The 24925-nt window shown below is 36.9% G+C and overlaps 1 protein-coding gene across 1 annotated transcript in view; it reads right to left on the minus strand.

The window, feature by feature from the left end:
• The window catches only part of LOC144476362 (UPF0489 protein C5orf22 homolog), a 391899-nt gene that overhangs the window by 152875 nt on the left and 214099 nt on the right, over window positions 1-24925 (minus strand). The window contains exon 4 of the mRNA XM_078193188.1: window positions 20107-20222. Coding sequence (XP_078049314.1) covers window positions 20107-20222 — 116 coding nt within the window. The remainder of the gene's footprint in view (window positions 1-20106; window positions 20223-24925) is intronic.

Raw genomic sequence — 24925 nt, forward strand, 5'->3', positions numbered from 1 at the left:
TCTGGATGTAAAATAGCTTCTATGATGTTATAAATCGTTCGAGTTTGCCGGCGAATTTTTTCGCGCGGCGTTTTACCGTTACCTAAAGATTTATAATTTGCCGCGGAAAATATGATCTCTGATATATGGTTATCAATCTGTCCCGATCCGCAATTTGTCTCATTTTCGCGTGCAAAAGGCCGCGCGGAACTCACGCAGGAAGAGTTTCCGAACAGGTTTGCACCTCTTTCGCGGGCAAACGCGCGCCAAAGTCAATTATCCGTGACCGGACCGCAGCGACGCCGCGCGTTCCGTATTTATTCTAAATTATATTAAACCGTGGTCGCGCGGCCGTTCAGCCTGAACGATCCAACACTCTTCTCGCGAATCCTGAACCAATAAACCGTAATCGAAGTGTCTTTGCTCTATTTCCGTGTACCGTTCCACTTGCCACGGCTAATGATACAAGCGGATGCGCTACTCTTATTTACAGGCGATCCGACCATTTGAATCTAATAAACTGGCGGGAGTTTCTTAGCTGCCTGGCTCACGATACGCTCCGCGGCCCGATCTAATTGACGACACCGCGCTTCGTCGCCATTTCGCCTCGGAGTCCTCTATCCCATTACACCGACCGAATCCTCGGCCGCCTGGATGCAATCTGAAAGATGGTTTGCAGTACCTGTTATGCTATCTAACTGCTCCGTTTCATAATTCCCTGCAAGTTGCGCGACAAGTGGCAAAACGTTCGTCCGCTTCCTTCTTAACACTCTCTTTACCGACGGGGTCAAGGGAACAATTTTTCAAATTTCACTTCGTCTATTTTTACCGAGGTGGTCGTTAGACATCGTTCAATTTTATCTTTTAATTATTTCCAAAGTACAATCAGGCTTTTCTCGAATCGATTGTTCAACCTATCCTGCTATCGTTTTATAAATAATTTGGTAAAAAGTGGTGCAGATTCTCCGACTCTGATTGCTGCTGAATCTTTGGAAACAGGTTCTGCATTGAAATCCTGCTCCAATGTTTTTGATACAAGTTACGTTAAAAATGAAATTCGTTTCGTGTAAAATTAAATGTTCCACCCCTATCATCGGCATGGACGACGATATCTCGCAACACAGTGTCGTTCATTAGGAGGCATGGACGAGATATCGCGCATCGCAAGAACCTTCGTGGCGGGATATCTCGTCTGCATTATCTTATTTATGACTTTACAGGATAAAATATGTCGTTCATGCCACTGAGTGAAAAATACGAAACGGAAAGCTACATGTAGTTCGTATCGCGAGATCGTTTGCGACGCCAAATTCTGTAAGTTATTGTAATTACGCCGTATATGTTTGATTTACTTTACGCTTTGTTCAAATATAATATTTACACAAGATATTAAATTTTCTTATTCAAAAATAAACGAAGTAAAGTATAAAAAGATTAGTAAGTTTTACTCTACAACTCTACTCTTTTTAACCAATTAACTGTTTTCTAATATCAATTATATTAATAATTGGCTTCGTATCAAATAAAATTAAATAACTTACAATTAGTAAACAATCTGCGTAACTTATATAACAACAACATAATGTAAATTATTCAATATTTGCAACAGAAATATTGTTTACATGTTTCTCTAATTACGCTAATCTTTAATATACCCAAATGGAACTAAAATTATATGATAATATTAACAATAGTATAAAAATCAATGACAGTTCATCGAAAGATTGATTTACGATAAAAGGAAGGATATCTCAACGATTTTTTCGAAAGAAAAAAAGTATTACACAGTATGATACAAAATACGAACGTAATTATAAGATATCGATGAAACCAGTAATGCTGTAATAAATTCTATCTAAAACAAGTGTAGATAATAGCACAACTTACATAATCGAAAAAAAGTGTGTAGAATATCAGTACCGCCAGTAAAATGTAAAAAAACCGATTCACGCACAGTAGCTCAACTTCTCAAGGCCAATACGTGATCATAGTTCTGCTTGACGTAATTGTGCACATTTATTTATAGAAACTAGCTGCGTAATAAGACCGCCTTACAAAACAAAATTGAATAATCGATGCTGTCACAGAAGTAAACAATGCGACCTGTACACCACGTGTTTTTCGTTGTTGGATCATTTATCAACTGCAAATTTACGTCGAACCAGAAATTAGATGTTTCTACGATTAATAGAAACCTGGTACGCATTTTCCTGCCACTATGGGGTATTTTAACCACGATACTAGTAGCAAGCCCGTTAGACTTGCACAATTTGCAACCAGGAAACTGGCTTAGCATCCTTATCGCATGGCTCAATTAACTTACGAAGAAATCGCGCTGATACACGCCCGGCTATGAGGAATTAGAGATTGTCGAAAAAAGATCGAGTCAATCGTGTCGACCGGTAGAGCGGGAAGGATCAGATAAAGTTGCAACATAGTTTCAGGAGCGGACGGTTTCATGCAGGTGCATCCGATATGATTTAAGCACGCACAACTATAGTATGTAGCTGGCCAATGTAACAACGTGCAGAGCCGATGCTTGCAACTTTCTTGCTCCGCGCGTCGTCCCTGCACGCGTGCACGGGAACCATCAACTGTTCATTAGCGCGAAAAAGGCGATTTCGGCGCATGTTGTGCCATTGCTAAATTATTGGGTGCACGAGTTTTGATCAAATTTTAATACTCGGAAGATAAGATGATCGCCGAAATTGAGATAGATCTCTCAGGCGATCTAACGATAATACGAGCTATAATACGTGCTGTAATACGTAGTGTATAACGATCGTTATGTAATGGAAGCAAAATGCAAGGTAAATAATTGTAATTCAAAGGAATCGTACATTATGCAGATGAAGCATCCACAAAGTATCGTAGCTTCTGTGAGAATGTCGACATAATTTCAAACGTCGTCGTTTACCCCTTTTTCTTCGCAGTCCACTTCTTTTCGGAACTGCACTAAATTATTGAAAATACAATTTTTCTTTTTTTAAATGGCAGTTTTATATGCCGCATCTACGTCGCATCTATTAACAATTTATCCAAAATCAGAAATACTGTGCGCGAATACTTTTCACACTGACTGTATAGACAAAAAACTGTATCAATACATTCCCAGCGAGATTTTGCAATGAAAACTTTCCAGTACTCTTTTTTTGCATAACATAATTTAGAGTTTGACGAGAAAATCACCTATAAGGTGATTTTACCTACACTCATAAAAAGAGAAAAAGGGGCAAGCAGAACGCAGATCGAATCAGTATCCGTCGATACGATACTAAATGAGTGCGTAACTAAAAAGGGATGCGCAGTCGCCTATAATTCCATGTTTAATTGTGCGGTTTAATTAAATGGGCGATTTTAATCACCGACACTTATCGAACGAGAAAACGATGCTGCTCGGATCGATATAAAAGACGCTCAGAATCGAGTCGGCGGCGTTTCATAAATCGTCGGTATAGCTAGCCGATAGTGCTGTCATAAAGCATATATTAATTACCAGTTCCGTCGCGTGCAATTGCAAATGAATCTACTTATTGATTTATTTCATTGCCGCCTGACTAACAGAGTTAATGTCCGAACTTTACGATTGCTCATATTGTTTTCTAATCGATCTCAGCCAATGAAATTAGGTACGAGATTATGGAATGAAATTGCCAATGTAATTGGAAATGAAATTGTAAATGAAATTGCGTTCGTCTTACGTGAGCATCTAAATACGACAGAATTGTGTACAATGCGAAAATAATATTTCGAGGTATCCGAGAATGTCTTATGTATTATGTTCACGTTCGTCACGTCGACATTAAGATAATTTTTCCTAAACAATTTCGCAAGTTTGGAAAATAATGTTTCCGTCGTTCGTACTTATTATTTGCAACATTTCGATAGAATAAATAATTGTTATTCTATGATCATTTTTAATTTCTGTTGTAATATTTAAGGTTTCTGACAATTACTAAAAATTCTATTGAACAATTGATTGTAATATTCTGGAAATATAGTAAAGGAAAAGGATCGATATCCACGTTGATATTTGAATAGAGCTCGACAGATTTTCGGAGCACACTATAGATCGGATTGCTGGATTGCCGTAGGGCAGAGGCGATCGCCGCGGCTTGTACCGATCGACATCGATCGTCGATCATTACCGGCGTCATTATCAACGCACGCCTCACGAAAAGATAAACAGGTCCCGGAGTCCCGTTCGTGCGTTCGGAATCAATCGGTTTCTGCGAGCCGTATCTGTCTGGATCGGATGAAACGCGCGGCGTTCATGCAATTTTAATCGAATGATTGCACAGTTCGGATATAAGCGGGTCGGCCGTCGTTCGACGAATCAAATTGCATTGTGCCTCCGACCTACCATCCTGGACCGTAACCGACGGTTAGATCATTTTCGTGAATTAGCGATCGAATTCTTACTTAACTGTCCAGAGCGAGACTGCGGAACGCAGGCGATCGAATTCGATCGCCTATCCGAATGATTCCCGCCGCAAATTAAACGTTCATCGCGCATGCATTTACCAGCAGCTGTTTAATTCGTGCCCGCTGAAATACCTGTTGTCGTAATTGATATCGTGCTTCTGGCCATTATTCGCGAGTCTGTCGTCGAGTAATTAGACAACTGACTTGTCTTAGACTTATTACTTTATCAGTTAGTTTGTTCATCGACTAAAAACGTGTGCAACTTTTTTCGGGTTTTTAAAATTTCATACTTGGATTTTGATTTTTTTGTTCTGTTTTTGCCTTGCAAAACTCTTAATTTTCGTAATGAATGTATAGAACTTTATTTTCTTCCTCGATGATTTCAACACCCTGCATTATAGTAACGAGTCAGGCTCGTAACAAAGTACAATTGTTATTCATTCCTCCAAATCGAAACAAAATTCTTCTATTATTAAAACCTAAGAATGAGAACAGAATGTTTTTTCAACATCATATTTGTCTGCATAAATTGCAATAAAGATGAGTCAAGGAAAAAATTTTTTTTTCTATTTAATAATTTCAGTAAGTTTAAAATAATACATAGATACCCTTAAGTTCATTTAACATTTTTATTGTTCAAAACTTCATCTACCCATTTGAACAAAATCCGGCGCCTAGCGAAGATGATTATTATAATTTGAACGATTTAGTACAAAATTTATTAGCAATAATAATAGTAATAATAGTAACAAATTGTATTTATGAGATATCGATATCTACTGCTTACTTCATAAAAATAATGATTTTTGACATAATTCACAGCACTTTGCGGTGCATTATAAATTATCAGATATTCGTTGCAGATTTGCCGGGGTTGGGCTAAGTGGAATTTCGCGCAAACTCATTAGCATTTTTCTCCTCGGCAGGCGATACGTTCTTCTAATCGTAAAGTCATGTGAAATCGACTGGAGAATTAATTGAGGTATTCGTGATATTTTCAATTTTCCGGGAGAGCAGCGTGTCAAGGATCCCGGTGAATACTCGTCACGCCGAGGAAAGAAGTGAATCGTTTTCACGATGGTCGCCGGCTTTAGAAAAATATCTAACCTAGATGTATTATGCTATACAATCTTTCACGGCGGTGTTGGCTGATCATTATGCAAATCAGCCGAGGCCGTTAGTTGATCGTCTCGCGGCGCGGTCCGCATCGTTTGCATAACTTTAATTATTTTGTTAGTGCCGTATCTATTATGGGACGCGGAAAGAATTTATGTCTAATAAAATTACAAAGACCGCTAGACTAAAGTATTCCGCCAACCCACATTCTTCACGAATTTCTACTGTGTATAATTACTCGTGCGTTACATTGGTCCTCAAATATTCAGGATTCAATTAACTTTTCGTCTGAACTCTGTCCGGCATTTCCAATGAATTCTTTAATCATTTCGACCGCCAGAATAATTTCACGCTGTCGTAATATTTATTTTCCGTTATCAACGCTGCCAGGTGATGAAATTAACTTCTATATTTCATAGATATTTGTAATTTGTCAGTATGGTGATATTTTAATTTTATAAATTAAACTTCTATTAAAATTATCAAAGTATTATAAATGTTAATGATAATATTTTATTAATAATTTGAAATGCAATATTTCGTGCACAATATGTTCACACATACTGACAACAATCTCCATCACCGTTCACTTTTTATTCATCATTCAAAATATAAAAATAATTCTACAAGTTTTAATATTATTTAATGTAAATACCATTTGCATTGTAAGTTTAATTTTAATGAGTCGTGTGATCACTATTACGATTGAATGCAATTACACGGTTTCAACATAAGAGACGACAGTAGATGCCTCGATCGTCCTCCTCCAGTCCGATGCATCACAAGATGGCCGCGGTCGTTGTCACGGTAAAAAGTGCGTCGGCTTCCCCCTTTTTTTCACGACGGCGCGACGTGGAAAAATTTTCGCCGACGGGACGAGAGAATTAACACGGCGTTCTTGTACTCATTAAAAGGAACAATTACACGCGCCCTCCATCGCGAGATTTTTATCGATGCCCAACCGCCGTTAATGTCTCGCTTTTTGATCGTGTTGGAGGCTCAGCCGTTGCACGACACCGATTAAACTAATAATACGTTTCAGCAGCTCGCTTCCGAGTTAAACAATTAATGTTGCGCGTATATCCATGGCGGCCTGCTCACAATTTACGCCCACGTAGAATGTTGCACAAAAATTCGAATACCGGGTGCACCGAAAACAGGAAACCTAACTGTTAAACAGCACGGAATCTATAGTAAACAAATTATTTAGTAAGAATAATATTTTTCGAAATTTGGCTACTTTTTAGAATAATTGACTATAAAAATTTAATACTATGACTGTAGGTTTTTATGCAACGTAAAAATTGTTCGTGTCAATTACAATACATAGGATCCGAATGCAATTTATTTTCAATAATAAGTTTTTCCATCCATAATTTCTTTTAATTTTAGTACTGCTTTTATTTGCTCTTTTTTCATTTATGTGTATAAAGTATAGAAACATTTCATAGTATTTATAATTCTGAACAGATCAATTTATAAAAAGTTTATTGATCTTTTCAGAATGTTCGAGAAAATCGAATTGAGCCAAATCTTATTTTGCAATACATAATCGAATTATATTTTGAAGTCATGATGACTCCCAAATAAAAAGTTGTAAAAGATACGTTCATCTAATCCTAAACAAACAATTAATTGTATTTTATTGCACACTACTGTGTACAATTGAGATCAGTTACACATATTTTAATATATAATAATATGTATCATCATAATATATTAATTATATTATTAACATAATCATCATAACAAAATATATCGATTACAGTTTCAGTAAATTGAAATTATTGCAACAACGTCCTCAGTCTCTTTTAATCATTTATCTACCTTATATTTCATCTATCCATATTTACCATAAAATGCACAGCACCGGCAATCTACTCATGACTCCCGCACACCAATTCAAATTGCGAATGGCATACCAGTCCAAATTGAGAGTGGCATACCAGTTCATATCGAGAGTGGCATTTCTAGCGTACAATTTATATTCGATTCATAAATAACGTTCGCGTTACGAACGGGGATCTCGACTTCGCCGGTGGTTAATAAACAAGTGGATCGCACATTGGTGCCCAGGATAAATAGCGCGGTGCTGTCCACAGCGCCTCGAAACGGGCACCGAGGGCCGCAAAAAGTGTTCATCAACATAATAAACAGATTATACCGTACGGTTATGGTGGGTACAAAATGGCACCTCGTTAACCGGAGAATCATTAACGATCGCGGTCGCATGTTCGCGCAACAACAACGGGCTCCCCGCGCGCGGTCCGTAGAGAGAAAAAAAAAGAAGGCCGCGTTTAATTCTTCGTGGCATCCTCGGAAACGATTATGAATACGTTTCGCGGCAGAAATAGAAGCTCGTAAGCAGACAAATTGAACGGGGAACGGACACGCAACGCTCTCGGGAGATGCTCCCGCCGCGCGTGGGCGTCCGCAAACGTTCCGTACGGCGGAATCGGTGATGTGCAAATCAAGGGGAACACGGTGTTTAGAAGTTCACGGGGGCAAACAGTCCTAGAATAAGACTAGGGCCCCTTCTCTACATAATGTATTCAAATTGACACCTTTTCGAGAACCCGTAAACAGATTTAAATTCATAGCGGCCGCGGCGCGCCATGCGTTTAACGTTCCTTTCGCAATATTTGCGTTCCGCCGGCTAAACACGAACAACCTGGCCGACAACCATGCTGGAATTCAAACAGAGGGAACGCTCTTCTTCTTAGAAAAATTAATACCTTCGGGATTTTGTACGCTCGGTGTGTCGTCGACCGGCCGAACGAGCCAAGAAAGATTTCATATTTTGTCCGCGATAGGGTAAACAATTTATGATTTCTGTGTCGCGTTATGTTGCCGGCCCTACACGACGTTGATAATTTCAGTTGAATTGTCTGCAATGTTTGTTGCGCGGTTGGCTCTCCATTAACCAGTCAGCTGTTTTTGATGTATATTCGTCGTATCGCAAATAACCAACTTGTTAAGAAAGATATATGCATTGATATTCTTTATTAAATCATTTATTTTATGAAACTGTTGTATTTGAAGGAAATATAAAGTAAATCAAACATATACAGTAACATTACTGGGCTGCGGAATTTCATGTAAAATAAAAATTGTCTACGATTAAAATACGATAGCATATTAATCTATATTAATTGTAATATTATTTTACATCTGTTTAAAAATATCGCGAAATTATTGGTCCGCGCGTGGAAGAAAAAGTTCGACGTGGAAAGAGTTAAAGGACAGTATTTTCACGATTAAAGTTTCAATTACGACGGGCGCGCGAGACCAGCGTGTGATACTTTCCGTAGATCGGGTAAGGATGGATGGATCCTCGGCTGGCACACGCACGACCGATTATGGAGCCGTTGTTCACGGTAACGCGACCCCTTCTTCTCATTAGAAACTTGTAAAACTCGGGTGCGCGGCGCGGCGTGCGGTAATGCTAGAAAGGAGACGGAGCGATAGAGAGGAAAAAGAGGCGGAAGATGTTCGTGGAGAAGCGAAAAGAACGAGCCGGGGGAGACGAACTTGGAAACCAGTTCCTTGGGCGTTACTCGAACCGAGGAAGAACGATTTCTTTCCCACGTGGAAACGCCGGAGCCGCGGATAAATATACCTGTAGCTCCAGCTCCTTTTATAGCTATGCGAGATTAGTCATTGGAAATTCACGGGTGCACGTGTGCCTTCTTATTTCATTCCGCCATCTTACATTGTGAACGCGGCCACCGTGCATCCCTCGTCGCCGCCAAACGCAATTCAATTTACGCTACAACCATAAGTAGATACAGAGCTATTTACATCCGAATTAATTCTACGCAATTTTAGTATTAACCTGTCAGCGATTACTTGATTGTACTCAACCTTTCTAGTGGTTCACTTCATTTGCTAAACGTGCACATGCTTGTTTAATTATATTTAAGCTTTGATGAATAAACTTGACCAAAGCAATGCGTTTGCTGTAAAATTGAAGTAAATTGTAACACAATGGCAGTTTTCTTTTTAGTCGTGACTCTTGAGATATTATTGTTCTTTATAGATCCAGTAATATTATTTACAATATTTTTAATTTTATTATAATTTACACAGTGGGAATTACCAAAAGTGTACTGGGGAATCTATGAATTAGATTTTTTAAAATTACTACATTAATAGAAATTAATCATATTAATAGTTAACGATATTTTAAACAATTTCATTAGTCAGAACATATTCATTCGTGAACAAACATGCTATCTTAAGTAACGTGATTTAACAAATTTTATTACATTTAATGTTCCAAAAATAATAAGAATTTATTCGTATAAAAATGCATTTGCAATATGATTGATTTAACTTAAAATAAAAATAATACCTTATTAAATTAGTTTCTTTCGTGTTAAATTTTAAAATTTACTCTTCCACAAATGTTGCATCAAAACGTTTGCTGCTTTTGGAGAAATTGTTAAATGATGCATAAATAAATAATATTTCTACAACATGTATCAAATACGAAGAAATGATAGTTAAACTGATTCGAAATGTATTTTTATAAAAATATACTTACAGAATTAGACAAAAATAAAAACAGTTAACAATTATTCACAATATTGTTGGAATAACTATACAATCTCTATTCGAATAATTTATTCAAATAAAGAAGAAAGAATTGTTGGACAGAATAATTTGTTGCGAATAATGAAAAATTGTTATTCGAATAAAATATTCGATTGAAAAGTTCGTTGAAATAATTATTTCAGATAAATATTTATTCGAAACTATTTGTATATTTCCCAAAGGTGGTTGAAAAGCATAGTTAAACTCTGCGATTAAACAGACTCTAAATACAAGTCGCTTCTTTTACAACCTGCAATCGATTCTCAAACATCCTCGTTCCTAATACTTTTCAGCTGAATTAAAAGCGTCGTACCAAAAAATTGAAACTAAGCTTGACTTCGTATTTTTCAGAGTTCGATGAAGTCATTTCCACGGTGGCGGCCATAACGGCGGAATGATCAAGAAGGCTGTTGCTCCGTACGCAATTGTTGCTCCCGGTAAGGATGCGTTGTATTATTCCCTGGCCTCTGCGCGAACGAGAAGAGAAATGGCATGGTAATCATTATGGTTACCTCGATAAGATTCATAGCTCAAGCTATTTTCAGTCTCGTGTGAAAATTCCACGATCAGATAGCTGCGCGGTTCGCGACCCCTTTGTAATTGCATACAAATTGTCGGACTATTTACGTTACTGCTCGTTTCATTCGCATTTTATTGCGTTTCTTTTTATCGTACCCCCGGCCAACTTTTCCTTCGCCATTGTTTAACGACTTGTTCCTCGGTTCCGTGATAAATAGTGCAAAAGGACTGGGATATAGACTTTTCTCACACGGAGGCCTCGTAAAATCGAAAGGCTCGCAATCAACGACTAGCATGATCTGCATGCCCGCTTGCTAATTTTCATCGCGGTCTTTATGGATATTTTCCTTTTAATCTCCCGAGGCAAACGGAAACGTATTTGTTGCCGAGATTCTGTTAACAGCTACAATGAGGTTAACGAACAGCGCTCAGCTACGCCAGTAAAACTACTTTTGTATCAGCAGTACTCTTGGGTCAGTTAAAATTAAGTATTCGCTTTTATTAATTATTAACTCTTTGCACTCGAAGCGATCTTAGCTGGAAATATGAAATAATTTTCCTAGCTTCTTGTATTTCCATTTTATATAACAAAATTCATTTTATGCATATGAAATTGAGTCTCGTGACTCATATAACAATTACACTTTCAACAAATTTTGCAATCTAAGCTTTGGCGATATCTATAAGAATAATTTTGGAACGTGTTACAACAATTTTAATGGCGTCACGAAGTCGCCACTCGAGGGCAAAGGGTTAAGGTTGCGATTTTTATACGAGGGATTCAAATCTTCCATACCTGGTTTCCTTTGAAATAAAATCATCTTTCAAAATATCGTATATTTGCCATACATGTGACATTTATCGTCTAGTCGTTACGTTTTCAATTTTGAAATACTAATTTCAACTAATTAATTTGCAAGATCAGAAATTTTACGAAGACTTTATACTTTAGTTATAAATTTGAATAGAACCGATTTTACTTAAAAATCTTATTGGCTCCATTTTATTACAATAAAAGATGCTGCATTTTTCTTACGTATACTGTTGCTTTTAATAGGAGCAACATTGGCCTCTTCATTATCTTAATAATGATCTTAATACATTTAAAAATCAATTACACAATGTTATCAAAAGTTATCATACCTAGTTTCAGTTTGCTCTGTATATTTCAATCACATCCTTTCTGGTTTTAGAAAAATTCAAAGAGCGCCGTTTATGCTAAATAAATTAAATTAAATTAAGTTAAATAGTGTATGCACTCGAATAAATTCTCTATCATTATTTATAACATAATTTCTGATTACATAATATTCTTACAATGCGATCGAACTTTTTACTCAAAGTAACAATGACATTTAACGATCAGCAGACTCTAACGCGGTGATAGCAGAATATAAAATATAACCAAAGTACAAAACGCTGACAATTTTTGAAAACACTTATACCATTTATATTTGACAATTACCGAGAGAACTGAACGAACTTGTATACAGCTCCCGTTGCTCCCAATATAATATCATCTTATTTTCCCCGTGGATCCACGGTATAATTAGGAATATTTAGAGCAGCCGCTTGCATAAGTGGTCAGGTAGGTACTCCGTGACTGCAGCAGGCAATTTGCCAAGCGCAATTAACAATTCATTCTAGAACGATCGCCGTAAAAAAGAGCGGAGCAGGAAGGAGATTAGACGAAGCGACAGTAGTCAGACAAAGAATGGATCACGCCGAGTTCGTTAGCTCATCCTGTTCTTGCAGAAATGCAATTCGCCAGCTGACGATGCGCTTAACTGCAACGAAATGATCGTGATGCAGGCCGCGCGTAGAGACGTAGCGCAGCGGCAAAGGGAGGGAGGAGGGGGGGGTGGAGGAGAGGGCAGGGCTGAAAAGGGAAGAAGGAAACACCGTAGGAATAGAGGCAGGTAGCAGAGGTTCAGGATAGACGAAATAGATAGGGAATCGGAGGAAAGGTGAAAGGGAGGAGTTCGTAAAGGATAGCAGCGATCCTCTCGATTTTTTATTTCTAATTATCGCGTAATGACCCTGCACTGCGAACCACGCGCATCCCGTGTGCAGACCTTATGTTTCGACAGAGTGCACGGCCCTTAGTTATGGGTTTGCGATAATTGCCAATTTCCATCGGACCCGTCTACTCTAGTTTCTCATAGGTTCTGCACGTGTTCCACGCGACTATGCAACCCTATGCTCCATTCGCACGACCCACGGCGCGGTCTACATCAGCGAAATTCAATGGTCGTGTTCATCACCGTATAAGTTATAGCTTTCTACTAAAACATGGCAATTCTTATGAATAATTATATATCAATAAGCTTCGTGCTTAATACAATTATGCAGTAGTAGTACGACAATTATTTTTATGGGTAATAAGATTATAGCATAATAAAAGCAGTATGGTAAGAATCTGAGGATAGATCAAGTCAACGGCTGCCAAGGTTGATATTTAACTTAAAAGAATATCTTATAACTCGATTGAACTCTATATAAATTAAAAGTATACGGCATGTAGGTAACGAAACATAAACCCTTTATACTCCGATGTCACTGTAATGATGAAACTAAATTATTATTTTTAAGATCATTTTTAAGATCAAATAAAGACAAAATCTTTTATTACTAAGTGATAAAGGTAAAGGTAATCTTGTGGTCAAAAATTGGTTCCAACAGTGCATAATGTTTAAAATTATTCATACTTTACTTTTACAAATCGATTTTTATAAGAATATATTTCGAAACGTGTTTAACCAAGTAAAGTTTGTAAGTTACTGTAACTATACTGTATATGTCTAACTTTTTTCATATTCTGTTTAATTATATTACTTTAGTAAAATATCTAATTTTATAAAGAATATCAAATATATATCCTTCATAATCAATCAGCAGTTTTCAACGAGAAAACTGGTCAAGAACACCTAACTGGTTAATGCCCCGCGTCTACTTTTAGCTAACATCGATAAATAAATTCGACCCCGGAAGTAATAAAACCAATAACAAACACGAAGGCTGAAGCGTGCAAAATCGAGAGTTAATGTCACAGATTCAGCAGTCAACCGCAGGATGCCTCAAACGTTCGTTTATCAAGGGATCGAGAAGGAGAAGCGAGCGCGCGCAGCTCCGCCTTCAGAAGTTATTTAGCTTCAAGAGTAATTAGAGATTCGATGCGGCCGCAATTCAGTGATAAAATCTGCATATCTGAATTACGATCATAAGACAGACGCTTATCGCCGGTATTTTTTGATTTCGTTGAATGCAGGCGATAGCGAGTACATGTTCTCTAATTGGAAACATGATATTTGATAAATTGAATTTACAGAGAGCAATTGAAACGATGTTGGACAAGAGGTATAATGATCGTGAAAATTCGAATTGCGTTAAAAAGACATCGTGCACGTAACAATTAAGATTTATAGGGTTCGGTAAAATGTGTTTCTATTTGGTGTTTCTTTTCTCGCCAAGAGCTGCAGGTGTATTACACAGGTGTTATACTCTACGCCGCGAATGACTATGCACGGCGGAGCAGATGATCTCTTCATACGAAATTCCTGGGAGATCTACGATCGGCGTTGATGACTTTTTCTCGGGATAACGCGTGGGCAACTAATATGCTGCTTTTTGTTCGGTGTCTCATTTTTTGATGAGCAAGGGCTGCAGCGATTAGCTTCGCGCGGAGCTATGTTAGAATGACTCATTGTTCTCTGTCGGAAGCAATCTAACGGCTCCTCTCAATAGATTTTATCTCTGCGAGATAAACGCGTTGAAATTAATTAGGTGCCCGTTTTAAAGAGTGAAACAGATTTCAGAGGTCGTCTAAAAGAGTGAATATTCTACAGGCTGAGTAAAATAATATTTTCAGTTATAATAATATTTATAAAATGTATAATATTTTATGTTAACAATTTCTTCATTGAAAACTACTTTATATGCTGTTCAAGATACTAGAAGTATTGTACAAATTAAGTTAAATGATGTTGTTAATCAGGAATTGTACTTTTTAAATATTTCATTTAACTAGTTAGCTGTTTTTAACGAGTATACTCAGCATGACACAAAATGATGCCGTTTCATAAAAAGAGCAAATAAACGTTAAGGACTAAGTATACTTTGATATACTTTATTAAATTATATATTTTATATAGTTAACTCTGAACTACATATATCGTAATAGAGTATATGTTATAATATTATATCATATTAGTATAGTAGAGTATATTATATATATTGTATCATGTACACTGCAATGTATATAATTTAATATAATAGAACAACATTTATAAAATTGTTATATTTAAACAAAGTGTGAAGAAAATCGGAAACATGCAATATAATTACAGTAACTTAAACACTTTTCAAAGAAATTGCGAATGCAACAAAAGTTCCTTAATATGTTGTTCGATAGTTGTGCCAGTTTGAAAACAAGTTCAATGTTTTTCATCTATACAAAAATGTTCATGATAAAACAATATTATCTGGGAAAATTGATTAGTTTATTAATGAAATTGTTTCCATAGGGACCCAATTTATAAGACATTGTCGCTTCATTATTATAGTTTCTGACAGTTAAAAATAATTTTAACATATGTCATTGTGGTCTACGAAAAAATGCATTGGAAAAAGTTGACAAATAAAATTGTAAATCGATCTAAACATAATCAGTCATTTTGCTGTCAAAATAATAAATATTAATAATCGTGCATTTCTCCGGATGAAAATTGACCCGTTCTCGAGTATTAAATTACGTTGCTGTAAAAAAGTGAGATGATAAACGAAAGGAAAGTACACTTGACGTTCACAGTGAGAACGAATAAAGTTCTAACGATTCAAGGCTCGGAATGAAATATTCGTGAGCCGATTTTCCAAAGAAAACAGCAAGCGTGCACAGTGGAAACTCGTAAGTGAAACGAGCGAAAACGTCGGAGGCGGCGACGTCCATCGTTAATTATCGATGATTATGCGTGCGGTGGGCGGGTAATTGGGATTTATGCTAGGTATGATAACATACGAGTAATACGGTTCTGGAGGCGGCGAGAGAGTTTGACTTTAATGCGCCCATGGGTTTCATTTAATTGTTATTTACGCGAAACGATCACGCCATTCTCACGACCGTGCGCTGTGTGAGGTAGTAGACAAAGGGAACAGAAAAAAAAAAAGGAAAAAAGGAAACAACCGAAGCGAAAGAACCGTAGAAAAAAGGACGTGGAACGCGGAGACGCGATGGTCTGATTTACTGTACTAATTCGCGACAATTATCAACGCGAGAAGATAGTGCTCCGAATCACGCGAGCTCGTAAATCTTTCGTGGGCCGCAACATCCAGCGAAGAAAGTTAATTAGTATCACAAGGACATGATTAATCACGCCTTTGGATTTCAAATAGTATCCAAAGAGTTCGTAATTTATTTCACACGTTCAACGATCAATGTGTTAGTTTATGGGGATAATTAAAAATACACGTAAATAAATAATTCTTATTACTGAAAAGGAAGCAGTCAATTTTCTTTCTTGCGAAGATTCTCAGTGATAACATGAAATATAGTTACAGATCTATCTGAGACAAGAGCTATTCAATTTTATCATTAAGCATATGTGTGTATGTATCAAATTTTAAATATTAAAATTCACTCAAGTCTAAACTATGTGTGAAGTTTCACTCAATTAATTATTAAAGTTTATATTGCTCAACGACATCAGTAACACTGGATCAAACTTTTTAGTACTTTCCTAACAGTTCTTTTAAAATTGAAAACAACAAATCAAGAATGTCTGGAAGAATAATTAAAAAACTACAATAATCTGATCCATAATCCTTCAAATACAATATAATAAATTCTTTTCAAATAATTATTTAATAGAAAATTGTCGATCTTCTCGTAGACATAACTCATTTATTCATCTCCGAATGCCACTGACATATAAGAAAATTTAATTGTACTGAAAATAATTAATTGCAATTCTATCATACAGTAATAAATAATACCTCGTAATTTATTACTAATGTATTTATACAATAACAAGGTTATGTTATAAAAATAATGTCACAGTATTAATGTTACGAAGAACGTAAAGTTATTTTTATATCAATGTATGGAAAATGCAGGTCCGTGTTTCAAATATACGTCAGCGTTGAAAGGTAAAAAAGCCTATTGTCAGGCTTTTGGTAAATAAAGTGTTAAGATATTTCAAATTTGTTGCGACGTTGTATAGTCGGGGTTCAAAAGTCTTTTTATGAATTACGATGTTAACCCTTTGCAATCGAGCGGCGACTTCAAAATAATTTTAACGTTATAATAACATCATTTAACATTATTTAATACTATAATATTATAATAAATTCAGTAAATACATCATATAAAATATAGTAAGTTAATGCAAATGGAAATACTATAGGTCAGAGAGACGATTTTAATCCCTCGACGTACCATTTCCTTCACAGTCACCGTGATTAGGAATTTCTCAATTGGCACAGTTTCTTAGAAGATACAGAACATTCATGTTTATACCGTGCCTGAATTTACTTGAATGCTTAACTATTTAATAACAAGGGATTAGAATTTGATACCAATTTTAAAGAACAGAATAACATCCATACTTAATTATTTGTTACCAGTAATTTCCATCACGAGTCGGACTCGTCAAAGTACGGCAAGGGGTTAAATGTCGAATTAAAATAGCTCGGAGTGCAAAGGGTTAAGTGACAAGCTATCCAGAACGACAAAACTTCATCCGACAAACATATCATTAATTGAAAAGACCAGTGACAAACATGCCAAACTATTCGAGCGTGCTGTTTCGACAAGGTTACCAGACGTTGGCGTGGGTTCGGCAACCATAACGTCTGCACCTTGCGCTTTTTTCCAGCCGGTCGAACGGAATGCCGGAAGTATCGGTGCTCGTATTCGCCAACGTAAAAGCCGCGCGGATACCGAACAATCCGACGGCCAATAAAATCGGCGACAAGCCGTGAATTCGTGACACGACGCTCATAAAGGGATTTATGCGCGCGTTCGAGAGTAACGGCCGGCGAGGTCGACGGTTACGACGAGGATGAACACGGTAACGGCGGATAGCCCTACTAAAACGGGCATCCTAGCGAAAACTATGTTTCATAATTTCCAGTCAGGACGATTCCGGTACGCTGATAATCACTGACTAGTCATCGTAATCACAGGGAATCTGGCATTTATAAAATACGATCGCGGATATTAAGGTCCTGACCTCTGGGATATTTTATTGCATTTTATAAGCGTCGGCAGAGACAAAAAGCGTTGCAAATTTTTCCCCGACGAAGACGTTTTAATCATTGTATCCTGACAGTCTTTTAATAGTTGATCGAATTTTAATAATCTAGAATTGTACGTGCGAGGAAATTAACTGTAGTAATATTATCGAATAAATTTCTTTAATGTCTAAATTGGGGCAGGCGTGTAAAAAACAGAAGAGAAAATTATCTCCTTGAATGCAATGTTTAATTGGAAGCCCCGGAAAGATTGACCGTTCAGCTACGTAAATGCACAACTATTTCCTGTATTTTTACGGAAGCCGTGCTCATGTATCCCAGAAAAGAGTGAGGGAGCGCTTTCAGTGTAAATCCCATCGTCTTCCGGACAAACAGCGTGCGAGACGCGGTTCTGAGAGATCGCAGAGAGATGGGAAACTGAAAAGGTCGCGGGGAAAGGGACGACGGAACCAAGTAGTCGCCGAGGAGGCAGAGGAGAGAATCAATCGAGCCGATTGAAGATTGATTAGGCGGTTGCAGCGTCGTCCGAGATTTAGCATGCAATGCAATTTCTTTGCCGTCTGCCCTTTGTGCCCGGGGATCTTTGGCTTCCGGATGCTTCTGCATCAGCCTCGCTCCTATCCTCTCTCGATACTGGATCTTCAGTCGGCACAGAGAAAATGCCGGTTTCAATGGCGGTTTAGAAAATAGTGTAGGGATAGTCGGACCGTCGACGAACGATCAGACAAAGGCAGGAAAAAGCCATCGTTCAGGTTTAGCACTTTTTATTGAAATTTATTTAATTGACTTTTACACCCATAATTTCAACTTCCGAGTATTTGTACATTAAACAACGCAGGGCGAATTTATGATTGATTATGCTTAAAAACAGATAGTTTATTTAACAGTTATAGATATGTTTGATTTACTCATTATTATTATTAGTTTCTAAATTCGTATTGTTTATTGAATATTGTTTAATGAAATTATAAATTAGTCTGAGTCGTCCTATAGGGTGTCCCAAAGCTTGTTTACGAGTTATTAACGAAAAACATTGACCAATGAGAGACAAGCTCGACTGGCGCAAAGTGGCCGAGCCATCAATGCCCCTTGCCGACTAATCTCGCCTCTCATTGGTCAGTGTTTTTCGTTAATAACTCGTAAACTAAACTGCGTATTGCATTTGTACTAAGGAAAAAGTAACTTCAAATGACTTCAGAAATCTCTAATTTCCCGATTGCGATTGACTTTTCGGACACTTTGTATATCGGGACTACGTATAACAATAAAGTAATTCAAAGAGGAGCGCAGAATTATGTTTCTAATGCAATGTTTCTTTTTGAAATTGTTATGAAACTAATGGTTAATATTTTTACAGTACTTTATACATATGATACAAGATTTTGTGAAGATCTAGATATTTAAAATGCAAAACGATTGGTAAAAATCTGATTTATATTTTCCTTAATAATTAAGTTCTAAGATATTCGGTTCCAAAGTTTTTCGTCATCAACAAAACTACAAATACAATACATTCATTTTTCATTTCAATATTATAAAGATGATTATATTTTATTGAAGAGTTTGAATTCAATAAAATGCTTTATTATATTGTATTAAAGCACGCAGCATTGGAGTCTCAATGTATTCTGTAATTTGAATAGTGAAAAAGTTTTCAGGAATATATGCAATTTTTGTAAAATTGTATTTTGAGATATATTTGTTATCACAGTTTTCTTTTCTTAATGTAACCCTGATATTAATGCAATCAATTTCTTGTATATCCTGTTTAATTATTGCGATAAGATTGCGATAACGTATACAGTCGTGTATATAAATTCTAAAATTCCAGAAAAAGGAGAAAGCGCATTTTTCCCAAGAAATGCGTACTTTTCCGAGAACCCTTTAACTATTAGCAGTTGATTGCAAGCGACAAAAATGCTGACACAGTTCGGACTTTCTGTAAGGAAAAAGGGGGGCGAAAGATTGCGCAGCATAACTCCTGCTGGTGTACGATTTGACACGAAATGGCTCGTCCCCGTTCCCGTCGATTGACACCGAGCAAACATCGAACGCCAATAAAACTCGTTGAACGCGGCACAATCCAATTACGGATTTCAATTTTCTCTGTCAGACGAAACTCATTTTAATCCCGTTACCGGCGGTTTGATTTACGAGCGGCCGATGTAAATCACCCCGGGTTCTCGAGTGTCTAATAAAACGTAGAAAATCATGCAAACTCACCGCGCTGACTTTTCGCCCTCGTAACCCTGTAGGCTCCGGTGTTCCTCCAAATAACCGAAGAGGTTTTCTAGTTCGGTTAGTTGCTCGTTCCGAGTCTCCGTCGCTTCTTTCAGAACCTGCAAACGAGAAACAACCAGTCGTGATCAATTAGGATACATACCGTCGTGTACACATCGCAGCGTAGGCAAAACGTATTTTCCTTATGTGATTATTCAGAAAAGCATTGAATTCCTTTATGTCGGGCGTTTGACAACTTCTCGGCTTTATTTCGGCGTCTTACTTAATTTATTTAATGTTCAAAGATGGCAATGAAAAAAATTGTTTGCTGTTCCGACTACATTCGTCTACTTCTTGCGTCTGAAGGAACGATATAATTAGATTACGATGCAGATTACCACGTATTATTTATTATTTAATATCACAAAACAGTAGAGTTGCGCAGCATTTCCTATCGCCATGTTTAAAAGTATCTTATAAAAAGTCAGAAATGCAGGCTTCAATTTTTTCCGTTTACAATAATTAAGTAATGTATTAAATTCTCTTACGAGAATGTTAAGCAACATCTTCATTTTACTGTCGTATATTATGTATTATTTACTCTTGCAACATACCGAAGCTACAGTACAATTCTTATTGCTATATCTAGAAGTATCTCATCACTAGTCGGCCATACAGATTTTTAAATTATTAAGTAAAACATTAAATTCTCTCACGTTAAGCAACTTTTAAACTCCGTCTTCGTACATTGAAATATTTTTAGTGGCGCCCGGGCGTTAATCTTTGCCCGCGCTCACGGTTTCATAATTTGAATACATTTAGGAAACCTTTCGAAGACTGAGCCAAAGGGCAGAGTGCACGGCCACGATAATTTTTCACAGTTGAAGTCTCTCCCCCGGCTGGGAATCGAAAGGAATGGATAAGTGGTTGTTACGGACGGAAACAAATCTGACGCGGAACGATTCCGAAATGGCGCGCGGTGTCGTTCGTAAATGGGGTCTGAATTTCTGGAATAAAGGGGTGATTTTCGCCGGAAGGTTTGCGCGAACAATGCAGTGTTTTTGCCGCTCGGAATCGCTTTCTTGGCGCATCGAACGGTGAACACGTCGTTGAGCACCGTCTTTCCCAGATCTTCGTGGAAATCGAGCAACCGAAGCGAATTATCATTTAAGTTATACAGCTTAGGTTTTAGTTGTAATATCGTTATCGTTCATTTCAAAAATATATAGGTGCAGAGATGTAGCGTTATTTTATACAGGGTGTTTCAGCATACATTACCACTTCGGTTTACATGACTGTCAGAAAAATAGTTCACATAGAGTTGAATGGCTTCATAAGGAACACTTCTTGACGCTAGTGACTCCTAAATAATAAAGTTATTAAGAACTCTTTGCATAGAAATATATATTTTGTATTCTATCAAGTACTACATCTTGATATTCATTGCAAAAATGATTATTTTATTTATGCGAAGGAAACATTAATTTAAGGTATTCATTCCATGCAAATGAAATTATTACGATATTAACAAGAGGGCAATACTTTCATTGTAGCAATTAAATTAATTAAAAGGTTAATTTTTTCCGAAAGAATGTCAAGATACATTAGCTGGTGCAATGAAAAATATGTCTCTCTACTTAAAAAAAAAAGTTAACGATCTTCATATGGTCATTACACATGTCCATTTATAAAAAAAAACGATTGACAGAAGACGTTATACGAATCATTTTTCATTATAACTAATAACAGTTATGTAAATCGAGTTGATAACATATGGTGAACCACCCCGTCCATTGTAAAGAAAGTCACATTTTTCTGTTATTCATATTTTCTTGTTGCGCGTCGAAGCAGAGATTGCATCGAGGCTATAAAAAGCAACAGATAGTTTCCTAGAAGAGTTCACGAAACCTTGTAACACATTTCGCACATATTACATGTGTCGTGGGCAAAAATGGCGTCCATGATACGCGTCGTGATTTACATAATTGTAATACCTCTGCCTTGTACCTATCGCATCACGACAATGGCGTATGGAATCGTTTCTACAGTGGTCTTCTAGAAGCCGTAGAAAGAAACACGGAAAAAGACAGGATGAGAAATGTCGTGGTAACCCATGGAAGCCCTTCAAACATTTAAAAAACAGTTGCAGACGTTAACAATATCCTGCTGAGGAATATCTCAGAATAAAAAATTTTGCAAGAAAACGAATGCAAACCGCGCAAGTTATTTATTTTCTACTGATTAAACACGTTCAATTATTATCCACTGATTAAACACGTTCTTTATTTGACAAAATACATTTTCTATATTGGAAAGATGCTGTGTAATTTTCAGCAATTTTAGCAGTGACAAAATTGGATTTAATAGAATTTCGTACAATTTCATATATAATATCTTTATCATCGGATCTTTCGGTCGACAAATCAATATCGGTGGTTATGTCAAGAATAAATAATTATTGTAATATTAGCACTTTTATTGACAAGAGATTGATTAAATTAATTAATTGATTTAATTTTCCTTCTTTAAATGATACTCGCTCGAAGTAATTGATTAGAGAATAAAAGTAATTAAAATAATTTAATATTCTTTAGAGTACTTATTTCTCTAAACAGATAACAAACTGTTTGTCATGAACAATGTTTAATTTATCGTTTAAAAAATCTGTATAGGTATCAAATTTTTCGAGTAGTGCATTTTTCAAATTATTCTCGTTATGAATTGCGTGTCTACTAATACAAATCTATTTTTCATTGTGCTACGTCAAAATCTTTTTAGAATTTGACTTTCGCTTGAAATGTTTTATGATATTATACAGTATATTATGCAGTAGTATGTACAATATTACGAATTTATTTATCAATTAATGTTTCTCTGGTCTTATAAAGAATACCCTGTATAATTACATTATACAGTCATATGTACAGTATTACATTACACAGTAATATGTACAGTATTATATATAGTATTATATTATACAGTAATATATAAAGTAAAGTATGTATTTCATACTTAATGACGAGGTATATTAGCCATTCCAGCTATTTTTCGTCAACATTTCCCATTTTAATAACGACGAATAACCAAATTACATCCTTTTGTCGTAATTCGTTTCCGTTTTTGATCTCCAGTCTATTATCTTCTTTATTTATTACTCCAACGATACCGTGCGACAAATTTGACCGTGCGTCGCTGTATTTTTCCACAGTGTCTCCCACGAATTTCAGCAACCGTCTCCAGCTTGCCTAGAGAGAAGTTTTTCTATTTTCGTCTCATAGCGCGGTGTATCGATACACGTACAGTTTCGCAGAGGTAAAAGAGCGGCGGGGCAGAGGGGGTGTGATGGGTAGAGACAAAGGGACGAAGGGTAGCGACGAGACACAAGAAGAAAAAATATCGAAGGCAAGCGTCCCTCGAAAATAAAATCGGTTTTCCGATAACTGGTTATTTGCTCGCACAAGTGGCTCGCTGACTGGGCGAGCACATCGAAAGCGGTTTTCGCGTGTAATATTATCGAGTTATCGATAGGAGAAGAGGGCATTGATCGGCTACCGGAGGGACAGAGGGAGAGAGGACGAGAACACCAGACAGAGAGAAGAGGGTGGTGGTAGTGGAGGAGGAGGAGGAGGGGGAGGAGGTGGAGGAGGAGGTGGAGGTGGAGAGAGTAGGTGGATGCGGAGGATAGGCTGGCTGGAGAGGACTAGGCGAACGTGCATTGCACGAGCACAATATATCCGCGTGATTACAATATGTCGGTCCTCCAGAGACCAATATCAACGTGAAGTCGGCTCAGCCAATGCTAATAATCCCTATTGTTGGTGTCTCCTCTCGACTGCCTCCCGCGATCAGATACATCTTGTTTCGAAAATTCGAATTGCCTCGCCGCCATCCACGCCGTCTTCCGAACCCTGTCAAGAAAAAGATTTCGTTTTCCACCTGCATTTTTCTCCCCCGCTTTTTACCATTTGTTTCTCAAGATTTTACTTCTCATGACTGAATCACTCTATAGAATTTTCAATTTTGCTCGTTCCATTAAATTTCTAACCTGAAACTGTTGTTTTATGCTCTTTTATTTTATTTTAATCTTCAAAATAATGATAGAAGAACAGGCAATAATTCATATATTGTTTGCTCCATATAGGACGAAGCTCTAGAAAATTAAAACTTATATAGTGCTGTTTCAAAGTCTGTCGAATTTTGCATTTTATACAATTCTTCAGATCCTATTATTTTATCCTATTTATAATAAATTATCTCATCACTTGATCTTGATAAAAACTCGTAGGTGAAAGAAAGTTTCCATCACATAGAACACAGTCCTAATAATTTAAAATCAATGATAAAACTATACAATTTTATTAATTTCTTTGGAAGTTTCAGCTAGAACATTTTATTCTAATTTATTGTTATTTAATCTTGAGAATGCTGTTAGATATTCCTGACAAGAACTGACGACGTACATAGAAAATAATTTTAGAAGATTCAAAATGACGTAAAATCGTACTTAAACCTATAGTAGACACAATAAACTGAAAGCTCACGAAATTCGTATCCGTATCGGACGCTAAAAAATTATACACCGTACGAATCCGTGTTCCATGGTGTTTTCTGGAAATAGTTGCTGAACATCGGGCAGGATAATGTCGACGTGGGAGAACTGGCGCCGAAGAATGCGTAATTGTTTTGAAAGAGATCGAGCTTCGTCGTCTTTCGTGTAGGACGTGTGAAAGGCAACGTAGCCTGCTGACGCCATGTTAAACATCGAGGACACCTTTGATTTCCTTCATCGATTGTCTGCCGTAATCTCTTTTTCTTTCGCGAA

The sequence above is a fragment of the Augochlora pura genome, chromosome 10 (assembly GCF_028453695.1).
Source record: "Augochlora pura isolate Apur16 chromosome 10, APUR_v2.2.1, whole genome shotgun sequence".
NCBI classification, from domain to species: Eukaryota; Metazoa; Arthropoda; class Insecta; order Hymenoptera; family Halictidae; genus Augochlora; species Augochlora pura.